Here is a 15860-nt window from a genome sequence, read left to right on the forward strand (position 1 = left end):
CTAAAAATATTCAAGTTCAAAAAAATAAGCTTAAAAGCAAGAAAGCACGTAGGCAAGAGAAAACGTCTTCAAAGGCAAAAGTCTAAGAAAGAAGTGAGTAATTTTCGTAATCAAGGCCCTTTTATACTCGCGATGACGTCAATTCGTTAACCAATAAGTTTAAATTCATTAATCAAGGGTATGTGACGTAGAGGAAATCGACCAATACTGGATCTTAAAAGTGACATCACTTCTGACCAATTAAAGTTCAAAACAGTGATGTGATTTCAAGATTTTTATTGGATTGTGATGATATCACTAACTAGCGCATGCGCGTTCCTCAGTTTGATAAGTCCAGTCGAGGCTGGAAGCATGTGTGAGATAAGCGATTGCACCTTGATCAGCAATGATTAATCATCATGTGAACCGCTGGCGAATGTTCGAACCATGATATCATCTGATAAGCGATATCCCTTCAGTTGGACGCGTAAGGTTGATGATTAACTATCTTGTGATTATTAATCAGAGCGATTACAGCGCCACGACTGGAAGTGAGGTTGTTATCTTGATAAAATTTTCATTCTCTCTTAGATTCCAGTGTAGTAAGGAACTGCTCTCGTGCTCTGAGTTTATTTGAAAATGCATTCGATCAACCAGTACGGCTTAAATTTATCCATTCACGATAAATTCTACACTGTAGAAGAATCTGACATTATTTTTGAAGAACTTCTTAATACTCCTTTTCAAGAAATTAATGTGACAGTTTATGGACGATCATATACTCCGAAGCGTAAGAGTTATGCCTTCGGTGATGCCGGTCTAAATTATGAATACTCAGGGACTTCAAACCATGCCCACCCATGGACACCTACCATGCTGAAGATGAAGCAAGATGTTGAAGATGCTACTGGAACAGCATACAATTATGCTCTTCTGAATTTGTACCCCAGCGGCTCGGCTTCAATCGGGATGCACCATGATTTTGAAAAAACTTTGGATAAAAATCACCCAATCACAACTGTGAGTTTGGGTGCAACAAGAACTTTAACGTTTGAAAGAAATGGATACCCTTCCTACCATTTGCAATGTCATCATGGGTCATTATACCAAATGATCTCTCGAACGAATCAATTGTATCGACATGGAATAAGACCCGAACATCATGTGCAAGGCTCTCGAATTAGTATTACTTTTCGAAAAATCATCGTTCAAGCTCGAGAGGACCGCCTGAAACCCACAGATGATGTGCCTCAGCAGTCTGAGATGTGCGCCCTTGCCGACCCACGCCCGCTGATGCAACACGATCCACTTCAACAATTGCGCCCCGTCAACGATGTGAAACCCGAAGATGCACCGCCCCTATGTGTGAGTTCACCGACGACAGCTGACGAACCGCAGCAAAAACGCGCGAGATTGTCCTCTTTATCCGACACAAGTGATTCTTCGCTAGTATTTTATGAGCAAGAATTGGCACCTTTGTCTCATAAACGTCGATTCTTTTCGCAAGAGGAGGACCCTTTACCCATCGTGTCTTCAACAAGCTTGAGTGAAGAAAGAGAGTTCCAACCTATTCCCGATGTGAATGAAAGACCTCCCCTGGATGCTACTCCCATTCAACCTAACTTCAGCGAGATAATCCCCGAAGGAGACTGGTTAGAACGGCTTCTCATAGATTCACCACAACGCTTCGAAAAGCAGAAAAAAAAATATTGATACACTTCCAAGTGGTATTATGATTAATGTTTGTTTGGAAACAAATGGAAAAATTTCCATCGAACTCGAAAATTCGATTTTGAACATTTCGATAAACTTTCAACCGTCAAGCTGGATTGTGTTTTTAGCAAAAATGTGGGATTTCTCTCCTATTTATGTGAGCAGTAGTTTTTTCGCAGAAATTGACGTGGCGATGATCGCGAAGGAAAAACGATGTGAAATATATCAGCTTGATGAAGTTGATAATGAAGTAACAATGAAAAAGAATCCTATTCTTCTCAGCGATGATGATGTGAAAATGCTTAAGGAAAAAGACGATAAATTTCAAGCATCCATCCTTGTTATAATTTTTGAATTTTTTCAAGAAATGTTACGTGTGGAAAGGAAGAACATTCAATCAATGTTGATAGATGAAGCGGAATTATTTGATGAAAGTTTTCTTATTTTTATTGAAGAAATGCGTGAAACTATCATAAACTTTGAGTGTGCTGGATGTAAAATGCAACATCCTTCACAAAGAAGACACGAATGTATATCTTTAAACGTTAAAGAAAAATTTGCTTTAATGTGCGAAAATGAATATATTTTCATGACAATGGATTTTTATAAACTCTCACAAAAACTCTCAAAAAATATCTGTTTAAGTGACGATCAGATTCTTATGTTTAACATATACTACTTGAAAGCACGCACAGACGATTTGTAAGTACCTCAATCTTATGTTATTAGTAAATGTATATATATGTTTATCGAAAAAAATAATTAGTCCAATAATTGTAATGTAAATGATTAAATAAATGTATCTGATTTAATTTCTTTTGTTTTCATTTGCATGCATCAAAAATAATAATGAATCAGAATAATGAATTGAATTGAGTGATGTTATTCAAGTTAAAAAAAATAACTATGGTAAGAAGTGATTAATTTTATACATCTAATACCTGTGAAAATAGTAAATCACCAATGATTAAGTAAAATGTTAATGAAAAAAAAAGAATTAATTGTAATGAATAACTAAAGTTAATTGCTAAATTGACGAATTGAATGAAACTCATGAAAAGTATAAATTCTAAGTTCGATGCAAAACAATGATGGTGTGAAAAAAAAAAATGGTATGAGTTTTAAATTCGAATACTGTTGTTTGTAGACGGTTAAGTCTCTTGTATTAAGAAAAATAACAGGTGAAGCATTTTTGAATAAATGAAAGCATGTTAAGTGACCTACAAGTGTGAAAAAAAAAATGTTAAAACGCATGATAAAATGATTAAGTATTAATGAAAAAGTAATGTATTAAACGAATCGAATTAAATGAAACTCTTGAAAAGCATATGTAGTGATGAAATATAACTTGAGTGGGAAATTTGGTTACAGTAAAAAATTATTTAAGAAGATAATTTTTAAAATTCATGAAAATATTTGATAGTGATAAGTGTTAATTAATACGAAGAGTAAATTGATTGTAGATTTTGGAAAATTAAATGGATAAATGTATAAAAATAATAACGTATGTGATAATGTAAAATAATAATAATGAAAAAGAATCAAAGACGATTAAATGAATCTAAATCGTAAATGAGTTGCTATTTTAGTAAACTCAAACTAGAGTGAAAAGCATTTTAGTAGGAACATGTTAAAATCTCTTGTGCTAAGAAAAATAAATAACTTTTAAGCATAATTTTGTAACTGGAATAAATGTATGATAAAAATGATTAAGTTAAGTATTAATGAAAAAGTAATTATTAGAGTTAATTAAATGGAATGAAATTCATGAAAAGCATATGTAATTAAGAATTCAAAGTGTTAAATATTATTCACACCTTTTACATCATCATAAAATATATATACGGATGGTTTGAAAAAATATTTCAAGTTGTAGAAAAAAAAATATATATATATAAATATATATTTATATCGAAGTTTGTGAATATTTATAATCGTAGCAGATGGTGAAAGCTACAATTTTGACCTTGAACGAGGAATTGGAGGGATGATGACTCAGGGCACTTACTAATACCATCGTCAATGCCTTACAACCGCGTTCCTTATCACTGAGTTGTTCACAATTGACCCTAGAGAGGGGGAGGTGTAGCGGGGCGTGAATCAAGGTGAGCGAAAGTTGAAATGGATATTTTGCTTTAGAAAGTTTGTACGAGCTCGATCAGGTCTGAAGTGTGAATATTTGCAAAGTGTGGTGAAAATGGCTGAACACATGGTAGTGTTTGAAGAAATTTGTCAGGAAATTTTGAGGTTAAGTGTCGATAATACATATGAAGAAAGAAATGCATTGTATAATTCATTGCAAGAGATTAGGGATGAACTTGAAAAGTTTTTCGCAATCAACGATCAAGGCCCGTACTTCGAAATTAGAAGTCGATATTTCTGTAACCAAGAGGAGGACTGTGTTATATGCATGATTGAAGGGAATGGTGAGTTCATAAAGTTGAATTGCGGTCCTATATGTCATGAGAAATGTGTAATACTTTGGGGGATAAATAACCCCACTTGCCCAATTTGCCGAGGGGAATTTTTTAGTGAACTTAAAAAGTTTGTTGTCCACCTAAAAGTGTATGGAATGTGTCATGAACTGCATGGCTACGTCGTCCGAATGCAGACAGCATTAGGCCGATATGAGCTCGGAATGAATACCTTAGAACATTTGCATACTATGTGTACGATGGTCTATATGTGTTACGAACATGTTATTGTAAATGGAAATTGTAACTACCGTGAGATATTTTCAATTTAAATATATTGTATAATTTGTTATTAAATTCTTATTAATTTCGTTTATAAAGTTTAATGAAATGTATTTAAGGGGTTTCAGATAAGATTTCATTATTTCAGCAGGAATACATTGATTTCTTTATTTCCGCAGGGAAAAATGCTTTCTTTATTTCAGCAGGGGAAAAAAAAAACATATGATTAATTTCTTTATTTCAACAGGAAAAAAAAACATAAACATATGATTAATTTCTTTATTTCAGCTGGAACACATCGATTAAAAACCACATGTTGATGAATCAACGAGATTATACATTTCTTTATCAGTAATCACCTAATAAAATTAATTGAAGAAAGTGATGTCATAACTTTTCGGATTAGCTCAAGTTTAATTGGTCAGTTGAAATTGGTGTCATGATACTTACATTGAAACAGTTTTTATCGCATCTTTAACAATAACGATTCATTTCGCTCCATACTTCTATGTGAATAGACCATGTCTTTCACACTCCTGTTAGTTTTCGCAATTTTCTTTAAATTGTGATATTTATATCATTTTATGGTTTAAAATTTAAGGTATTTTCGTGTAAACTATTTTGTTCATCAAAAATAACTATGTTGAAAATGATGTATTTTGGATATAGCGATGTGATAAATAGTAAATGTATGAAAATGTTTAAACACGTGAGGGTATGTTTGATTGTGACTTTGAATTAATGTTAAACGATAATTTTCCTTTTGTTGAGGAGTGTATATATTTTGAAAATGGTTCGAAGTTTGTAAAAACTAGCTTTTCTAAGTTTTGTTGCATGATTTGCGCGTTGAATGTTTTTTAGTGAACTGGTAAAGTTAATTACTGATCATTGAATTACTTTGATTAAATTAGAGTGCGATAAATTAATCAATAGCTATAAAAAATAAAAAAAAAAAAACGCGAAATAACTCTGAACAACTTTATAGGGATGGCATGACAAAAAGTATCACACATTCTTATGACAACAATTGTGACGTTTTGCCATACCCTAAACAGGTTGCCACTCGAAAACCATCATATAAGGTTACAAAGAAAAAAAATAAAGTCCAAAAAACGCGGGAAAAATCTTCAAAGTCTCAACAGATGGCACCATGTGCATTTACCTCATGTGAAAATTATATTGGGATGACAATTAGTGTACTCATATGTAGGTCTTCGTAGCCGAGTGGTTAGCGCGTGTGCTCAATATCCCTCGACTACGAAGACCTTTTGGTGGACGCGTGTTCGATTCCCAACTTCAACACTCTGTAAAAATAAAAATAATTAAATTCGTAGAAATAAAAAAATAAAAAATCAACCTCTCAATAGATGGCGCCATGAACGTTAAACACCGCATAAGTTAAAGCATAGCAACAGGTGTTGCCAACCGAAAACTAAAAACTCTGGTTGTCATAACAACCAAAACTTTGACGTTGCCATTCAAAAAGTGAAAAACCTCCTAGTCTTCTATGACTAGAAAAACGACAAAGTCCAAAAGCGCGGGAAAATATTCAAAAACGCGCGAAAACTATTCGTAACCTTTCGCGAGCGAAAACGAGGAAGGGCGAAATCACGGGAAAACCCCGTCATCTTCTTCAAGTTTCACGCGCAACCCAAGGTCGGAGGAAGTGGAGGTCGGAGGAAGATCGTGAGGGGGTGGGAGGGGGAGGAAGAGTGAGAGGGGGCTATGAGCCCTAGAGCCCCCTCCTGGCGTTCAACTGTCCTTTTTACACTACTGATAAACCTGAGACCTATAGACCTATAGCTCTCACTAGTTGCCTATGTAAAGTCATGGAACGGATGGTAAACGCCAGACTGATGCACATTCTGGAGTCACACCATCTCATATCCTCATTTCAAAGTGAATTTAGGCGTGGCAGATGCACAATAGACAATCTAATTCTTCTCGAAACATCAGTAAGAGAAGCATTTCTTAAACGAAAACATCTTGTGAGCGTATTTTTCAATATTGAAAAAGCATACGACCGTACCTGGAGGTATGGGATCCTCAAAACCTTGCACGAGTATGGGTTGCGAGGTAATTTACCCATCTTTCTCTCCAATTTTCTGAAACATCGTTCTTTTCGTGTACGCGTCAAGTCTGTTCTGTCGGATACCTTCATTCAAGAAGAAGGAGTACCCCAGGGAAGTGTACTAAGCGTAACTCTATTCATTATAGCAATCAATAGCTTGATTGGCCAATTGCCTCCCGCTGTAAAAGGTACCATGTTCGTGGATGATTTTCAAATTTCTTTCTCATCAACGAGCATGAGTATCGTTGAAAGACAACTTCAAATTGCAATCAATAAAGTAACCCAATGGGCGGAAGAAAATGGGTTCATTTTCTCTGCTCAAAAAACATTCTGTGTCCACTTCTGCCGTAAAAGAGGGCTTCACCCTGATCCAAATCTTCTCCTCAATAATCAACCAATAGCTGTAAAAGATCAAGGAAAATTCCTTGGTCTCACACTTGATAAGAAACTAAAATTTGTACCGCATATACAAAAGTTAAAAAAGAAATGTTCATTAAAATTAAATATCCTTAAAGTCTTAGCGAACACTTCTTGGGGTGCTGATACAGAGTCTCTGTTAAGAATATACAGGGCTCTGATACGCTCAAAACTTGATTATGGATGTCAAATTTATGGCTCCGCTGCAAAAACCTATCTGAAAAGTCTCAATCCAATACATAATCAGACACTGCGCATCTGCACAGGAGCATTTCGAACTTCGCCTATCAACAGTCTTCATATCCTTGCACACGAACAATCTCTAAACAATAGACGCCTCAAACTTTCTTTAAATTTTTAATTCAAAACAAAACCCTGCACCAATCACCCACTACATCTCCATATTTTTAATCCATCTAATGTTGCTTTATTTCTATTCCGGCCTTCGATGACCCCAACATTTGGGATCCGAATGCGTCGGGTACTCTCAGACCTGCAGCTATCAGATTTCAAAACCGTTAACACAATAAAACTAATTGAAGTATGGTGCGAAGTCATACCTTCTATAATCAATGATTTCTCAGAATTCCCAAAACAAACTACCGCTAATACAGTTCATCAACAAGTCTTTCATGAGATCAAAAGCAAGTATTCTGGTTATAAACACATTTATTAGCTCGACTTCGCATTGGACATACCAGATTCACCCACAAATATCTCTTATGTCATGAACCAGCTCCAACATGCATTACATGTGATGTAAATCAGACAGTGTTGCACATTTTATGCAACTGCCCAAATTTTAATCTAATTCGTTATAAATATTTTAATAATTTTAACCCATCTTTGAAGGAGTTGCTGGGGGAGCCACCCCATCGCAATCTGTACTCCTTCCTCCAGGAGATTGGATTCTCCTTTTTAATTTAGTGTTTGTCACGTCATTATGTGATTTCGTCCTTTCCTTATTTTTCAAGATATTGTTTCGTCCATTTTGTCTTTATCTTCAAATTGTTTATATGTTTTTAACACATATGTTTTTTTATCGACTGCACCTTTTTTAATACTAGTACTTGAAGTTTTATGCTTTCTTCTTCAGAATGTGCTTTTATTTACTTTACTCTTGATTGAAAAATAAATAGCATATAATAAAAAATCGTTTGGCGCAGCATAGCCCTTAAGGGCTCTTGCGCCATAAAAATCAAATCAACCAACCAACCAAACGGTAATGCATATCCTCTCTGATTGTCCAAATTTCACTCTTGTTCGTTTTAAATTCTTTAATCATTGTAATCCGTCTCTGAAAGAACTGTTAGGGGACACACTCCCCATCCGAAATTTTTCCCTTTCCTTTAGGAGATTGGCTTTATGTCTTTAATTTAGTGCTCGTCCTTTTGTCCTTGTTTTTGTCTTGTCATTGTTTTGTCATTTACATTTTTAAACAACCCAAAATTGTTTCCCAAATATTCCTTTCGGCACGTCACTCAAAATTTCAAACTTCGTTTATGTGTTTATTTTGGCTTTTTTTTTTTTTAACACTTGAAGTTTAATGCCCCCTACTCCTTAACGAAACCAACTTTTTTGGCTTTTTTTTCCCCCAAAGTTTAACAATTTTTTGGCGTAGTATAGCTTGTTAAGGCTCTTGCGCCAAAAACCTAATCAAACCAACCAACTGTAGCATTCAGATTTTTTGCAAATCATTTAAACTCTTGAGTGATCTATACTTATCTGCAATATTTCTTGACTGGTGAGAAATAAGCTCGACCAAGCAAAAGAAGTAGTTTCCAGTACGGTGTCCGAATTTTAAGAAAAATTAAGCATCTCATTTTAGAAATTGGATTAGTTTGTTAAAGCCACGCAAATGTAACTTTTTTTTTGTCATAATTTCTATAAATTATTAAGTGTTTTCAATTTTACGAACAGCGTAGCACAGAGTAGTACAGCCATTTGAATCCAACGCGCCAGCCAATAAGAGCTCACAAAACAGTTTGTTTGCGATCTCTTCTAATTCGCCAAGTAGGTGACGGCTTATTTGTAGTCTCGGTTTTTCTTCCGTGAGTCTTAAATTCATTGTCAAGAAACAAAACTTCGTTTTTTGGTTCTTCCCGGCAATTTATTTCACAATTCTAATAGTTTAATGCCTTTTAGTCTACAAGACATTTTTAGTATCATTGTTCTTTATATAAAACAACCATTTGGGCAAAGTAAAGGCTCTTGCGCAATTAAACCTTATAGAATCAACTAACCAACCAAGAAACATTGCGAACAAGTACAGTTACAGTTCTGTATATTACACGGTGAGTTTGTTGTTGTTTAGCACTTAATCAATCCCGAAAAGCACTAATAAAAATGATTTCTTGGGAAATCATTTTTAATTGATGCCCGAATATTTTTTGCCATCTTCTTCTTTAGATGCGAGGCTAAGCTAATCGAAGACTAACTCTACAAGGTAAATGTTTGGAAAAATGAAGTAGAGAAAATTCTCTGTCGGATCTCGCGGCTTTGAGAGTAGGTCGCCCAAATTGTGGCAACCGACTATTTCCTAATCGGATCACGTGAAGTTTTAGGGAGTTACAAGTAGAACCCCTGAACTCGCGTTAAAATGAGTAGCTTTTGAACTCGAGCTTTATACTTTTTTTCACATTACCTCAAATTAAGCAACTATGATATGTAAGCGATTTATTTATTAGTTTTAACCCATTTAGGTACATACCTGTGAACTGGTGAAAGACAAATCTCGCTTCAGGAGGAGGCCGCTCTTAGTCGAAGGAAAAAGAAAAATTCCACCAGCACTCCCGCGATGAGAAAAACGCTCACATTTCTGCTATCAAGTAAAGCAATGCTGTTCAAAGTGCTTTTCCCCCCTTTTGATGTCTCGGTTATGTATTTTTCCAGTAAATTCTTTTTGTCTTCGATTGAGAGCAAGATTGTGTTCTAATTATGAGCGCTTTACTTAAAATCTATTTTCTACACAAGGTAGAAGGGAATTTTCATTTTGCTCGAAATGGAACTCGTATCGCGTTTTTTAACCTTCTTTCTAATAGCCGATTTAAATCTCTGTGATTCAAATAAGATTGCGAAGCAATCTGCGTGGGTTGGTGAGCACCACCGAGCAGGGGTAAAGCTCCCTAGTTCTGGGGAAAAAATGTCGTTTCTAGTTTCATGAAAATATGGAAGGGATCAAATCAAAAACCGTACCTGAATTGATTAGTCTTCCATCAGTTTTTAGGAGCAAACTATTTATGTAATTAGCAAATTATTTATATATTCGTTATCATCTTGTCAAAATTTTCTCCTTCCTTTTCTTATTCACTCCATTAAGTAGGGTACTTATCCTTTTAGAAATATTGATTTTTCTAATGATTTTACATCTAGTATTAAAAAAGTTTTCTTGGTTGAATGTTGTACTTACTTCCAGCTACTATATCAGAAGAATCAGCAACTTCAGTTGAGGGATCACTATTTCTCAGATTAATAACTTCTGATGGAATTAATTCAGACTAGTAAAGAAAGGTAAAGAGATAGTTGAATAATATTATATGCACTGTTAATCTTGTGTGAAAAAATACCTTGTCCAGTTGTACGTTAATTTATTACCTTTGCCAATAGCCAATTTATTACTTTGCTATCCGCCGATATGGAACAGAAGTTTCGTTGACCGTCCATGTTATCCGGCAGCCAGCGTACCTGTTGAGAAAAAGAAATAAATAAAATTCATTTATGAAGGCAAAACAAAGTTATTATGAGCAATAATTTATATTCGTAGGATAAATTCAGCGAACCTCTTTAGGGAGCGGTAAGCTGTCTCCTTCTCTTCAGAAAGTATGATGTAAAGGCATGAATTAAGCGCCCTTGATTCTATGAAGTTAACGATTTTTGCGACTTCGACTAATTTGATAGTTTGCCATGAGAGCTTCATTATTGGATTAAATGATTCACATCTTTTAACATTCATTTTCATTCCTTCATAATACGTGAAATTCACAACAAATAAATTAGTATCGTATCATCTAAACTTTGAGACTCATTTTCATTAGTAGAACTAATATATGTAGTTCAAAAAATATTTTGCAATATTTGTGCTTTCTGACGTTGGATTACGATTTTTTGAATTTTCATCACAAAGGTATTTATTTGTTAATATATGTAGTATTTTGGCAAAACGTTTTTTGCTCATCAATAGATTCCATTTATTTACTTATTTATTTTTTAACAATGAGAACTCTTCTGTTCTGTTATGAAATGACACATTTCTTGTCATCAGAATAGAAATCATTGTAAAAACTTTTTATCTGTACTTTTTTCTTAATACAGTTATACACTTCTCAATTTATGTTATTATTTATTCCTCAATATACCTTAGTAGCCTAACTTACCTGAACAAGAGCGTATTTGCAATTTCTCAAATTTATGAATAAATTAGTGGAAATGAATTTGCACAAATAAGGCACAGGTACGTAGCCGAGATGAAGTGTGAAACAAATTCAAGCTAATGCTGCTCACTTAGCGTAGGTAACCAAAGCTATTTCCATACTTAAAAATCGCATACTATTTCGAAATTTTCAAACTTACTAAACTGATACATAATGCTGATGCCCCCCCCCCCCCCCCCCGAAGTTTAATTCATATAGTCTCAAAAGATAGCTATTCATTTGTTTTGTAACACCATTAATTTTTCACTGGCGAAATACCGAAGTTATACGAACCCTCAAAACTAAATTCGGCAAAATGTCCCAAGTTTGCGTACTGTCCCAAATATGGGCACTTCACTGTAGCTATACTAAATTTAAAACTTCGTTTACCTGTTAATTTAAGAAAGCTTTCAAAATTCTAGATGATTTAGATACTTTTTTTTATACTCCAGAATATTCTAGTTTTCATACCTTTTTCGCAATCTTTGGACTTTCAAACGATCGTTTGGTGCAGTATAGCGCCTTAAGACTCTTCTGCTATCCTTAAGTTCCTTATTTATCGCTATATTACCCTACCTGTTATTAATAGTGAATAACCTCATTTGTGTCAAAAAATGTTAACAATTGAGTTAGAAAATTTATATTTCCAACCTGAATCACAATATCGATATGCTCCAATTTAGTGTTTCTGTTAATAGCAATAGGTGTTGAATTGCTCCTCCTGATATCATATACAGCTACTGCTCCATCAGCAAATCCAGCTACCAAGAGATACGGGCATCCAACGTTGAACTCTACGCATATCACCCCCGATTTGCAAGAAATAATTTTTTCTGGGAAAGATGGACACTTTAAACTGTAGATGCAAATGCACCCTGCTTGATGTCTCATGCTCATATCATCTACAAATTTAAAAAAAAAAAAAATTAAATTAAAAAAAAATATATAAATCTATTTTAAAAGACTTTCTCAGTTTACTTTCTCCGTCATTACCCCTGCAATGCTTCCGTTTATTAATTTGTTGCCAAGTTATAAAACTATTGCCAAATAATCAATAAGCTATTCTCCCTTTACGTGCAATACATTTATATTAAAACGGAAGTCGATACCTTTTTTTTTCAATTAAGGCTAGGTACCAAGTAAATATGTTTTAAATTTCATAAAGTCACACCTCAAATAAATTTCAATAGGTAAACTTTAAAACAAAATATAAAAAATGTTTTTCAATTCTAAAGACTAATTTCAATAAGCTTGCTTCGCACTAAAACGTATGAAATAAAACTAGTATACGATTTCTTGATTGCAACACTTAAAAACTGAAGTTGAATTAACATAAACATAAAGATATTAAGATCAACTTCAATTTTTGTGTGTTACCGTCAAGAAATCGTATACTTATTTATTTATTTATTTTTTTCATATATTTTAGAGCGCACCAAGGTTATAGAAATAGTCTTTAGAATGAAAATCATTTTGTACATTTTATTGTTATATCAACACTCAGGCAGTGGCGTACCGAGGGGGGGGGGCGGTCCGCCCTAGGCCCCGCTTTGACATAGGCCCCCAAATTTCAATTTTTGGTTTTCACCAATATTGTTGCATATCATGGTTTGAATGTTTAAAACAAGTTGGCTTAATAAATCATAATTTTTTTTGAAGACCAAATATTGTTCACAGATTCCTCTTCGGGATCAATGGAGGGTTTATTATACCCAGGCTCCGCTTTGACATAGGCTCCAAAATTTGATATTCGTTTTCTTTTTCGCCAGACCTGCCCTATGTCATGGTTTAGATAAATAAAAAGTTGTCTTTTTATGTAGAATGAATATTTTCACAGTGACTTTTGCCTAAACAAAGAGAGGGCACATTATGTCCCACAGGCCCCGCTTTGACATAGGCCCCGAAACTGTATCTTATTTTTTCAAGTAGACCTGTCATATACATCATGATTAGAAATATTAATCAGTTACCTATATATGCGAGAATATATTATAAATTTTGTTAAATATGACCTTTTTTTCAGTGACCCGTCCTAGTGTACAACGGCACATGAGCGCTTGGGCCACGAATTTAATGGGGGCCCCAAATTTTTAAATTAACCAAACCTATAAAAATCGTTTGCTTTGATTTCGTTAAGTGCTAGTTTTATGTTTTTTTTTTTTTTCAAACAATTTATAAAAAAAACTAATGCATAACAAATGCACGCTTATAATTTTTGATCGTTACAGTATACAGCTAAAATATCTGTTTTATGTTTTGTTTTGTGTATTAAGACTACGATGGTCTAGTCTTAATTCATACACTATTTTTGAAACCAAATTCAAACATATAGCCAAGAAAACCCGTTCCTAAATGAGCAGTTGTCTATCATTTGTGGCGTTGGAAAAATCAGCCAGATAAATTTTTCTTTTTACCAGCTGCACTTCTGTGCTTATAAGTTTCGTCTCCTGCCCGAAGCTATAACTTCTGTAAGAGCAAGTCGGACCCCTTCTGACTCAAGCGATGGGGATTTTCTTTGTGCTATGCCCCTTTCGACAGCCTAAAACTGTTTAATTGGTCAATACTTCGGCATTTTTTGTCTGAAGAACATAAAGAGCGTCTTTTTTTTCTCAGTGAGACCTAGCAGAAAAGTTTTATTTAGACTGTGAACGTTTGAATTTCATCCTTATTTAGGTAAGCATGTTTTAAAAATATTTTTCACTGAGATTAGGTGATGTTATCAGGTAAATACTTCTCTGGTGTGTCTTACTCAAAGCAATAGTAAACGGTTTTTTTTTTTTTTTTGTGTGTAAAAGCTAATTTTTATCTTAAAATTAATTAAATCTGCAGTGCATAAACGTTTCTGTTCACTGTATACTTTTGTAACCATTTCATGACTTAAACAGCTTTTTACAAAAAATTTTTACACCACCGTTTCTGAAACTAAAGGTTGCGACCCGATGATAGATAGATCGCCAATTGAATTTTAGTGAGTCACGATATTTTAATTAATCATATGAGTTTAGTAGTTGGAAATGGAGAATTGTTTTGCAATTAACTTTTTAAATTATTTTATAAAATGAAAATTCGGAACCAGGCGAATGTCAAAAGTCTGCTTTTTATGTTCAAAAAACTTTGCTTTGCGTGTCAACTAAATACGATTGAAAAATAATAGCTCTTTAAGTATCAGAGATAAATATTCTTCTCTTTATAAAGCTTTTTCAATGTCATAAATTCCTTTAAAAAAGAGCAAGTGAACTGACGCAAAATAGTCAAGATTTTAAAGATTCGATGACAGAATGCCACTAAAAGCTGTTTCTTCTTTCGTTTTGACAAGCTTTTATCACGAGAAGAAAACATTTAACTATTTGAAAAGAGGGTGGGGGTTCGGTGCGATCAAAAAATTTCGTGGACGATAAATTTATGTCTCCGCTTTTCGCGGACATTTGCGGATGATAATATATGGCTCTCCTTGGAATTTTTATTTTTCAATAAATAATTAGGTGCAAAATAAAAAGTTAATAATAATTAAATATATTTAAATTTCTTGAAAATAAAAATACTTTCAGGATTTTTACAAAAAATAATCTGTAAAATAATTGTGTCAACATTTAGAAAGTACACCCCCAGAAATCTTATGGAACTTAGAAAGCTTAAACTTTGCTATCTAAGAAAAGAAGTTAAAAAAAGAAAAGAAAAAAATAGTACAAAAAGTGAATGCTTGATTAAATTACATAAATCAGCATTTAATTAATAAATAAGTATCTCATATTCTCGCTGAAAAATATTCTTTACCATCATCATTTGTCTGGAACTCAAATTTTCATTTAAAACACTGATGTTCTAATTAAAAAAAAAAAAAAAAAAAAAAAAAAAAAAAAAAAAAACACAATTTCAACAAGTGAAACGAATGGAATTTTTTTTTTCTTTTCCAATTTTTACCACGCGGTTGAAGTTTCTTCTCTCTACTCTCAATATTTGAGTTCTTGGCGATAGCGATTGACGAAAAATAGCCAAAACCTTCTTACTCTCAATGATGCACTCATTAATTATTGCAATTGTTCTAACTGGCTATTGTGCGCAACGGATGATGTAATTAGGAACTTTGTATTTTTTGAATATGGTCTATCATATTTTATTTTTTACATTTCCGTATTTTCAGTTATTGTTATCAACATGAAACGCAACTATTTTAGTGGATGGGAAAAAACTAAGAAAAAGAAAGCTAAAGAGCGTGAAATGGAACAATTGTCTTGTTCTATTTCGAAATTTGTCCAAAAAATGCCTTCTCAATCAAGTCAAGAAGAAAGTTCTCCAATTGATGACAGAAAAGTAAATGATACTGACGTTGTCGCTGTCAGATCTCCTATTTTTGAATGTGCTCAGAAAATGCCTTCTCAATCAAGCCAAGAAGACTTCTTCAACTAATGATAGAAAAGTAGATACTGTCGAAGATGGTGTCGAAGTAATAGCTCCGTTAGTACAAAATCAGCAAAATGCTATGGTTGATATTCGGATTCTTTTGATGAAATGAATCAACATTCTGATGTAGGAGATTGGCCAGTACCATTACCAGATGAAATACGGACGCAAATT

At 33.8% G+C, this 15860-nt stretch overlaps 1 protein-coding gene across 1 annotated transcript in view; it reads right to left on the minus strand.

Moving 5' to 3' along the window:
• Window positions 1-15860, minus strand: part of LOC129230178 (uncharacterized) — a 222247-nt gene that overhangs the window by 106952 nt on the left and 99435 nt on the right. Inside the window, exons 8-10 of the mRNA XM_054864581.1 lie at window positions 11937-12187; window positions 10471-10560; window positions 10286-10373 (exon numbers count right to left, since the gene is read on the minus strand). Of these exons, the coding sequence (XP_054720556.1) occupies window positions 10286-10373; window positions 10471-10560; window positions 11937-12187 (429 nt within the window). The remainder of the gene's footprint in view (window positions 1-10285; window positions 10374-10470; window positions 10561-11936; window positions 12188-15860) is intronic.

Source organism: Uloborus diversus, chromosome 9 (genome assembly GCF_026930045.1).
Source record: "Uloborus diversus isolate 005 chromosome 9, Udiv.v.3.1, whole genome shotgun sequence".
Classification (NCBI taxonomy): domain Eukaryota; kingdom Metazoa; phylum Arthropoda; class Arachnida; order Araneae; family Uloboridae; genus Uloborus; species Uloborus diversus.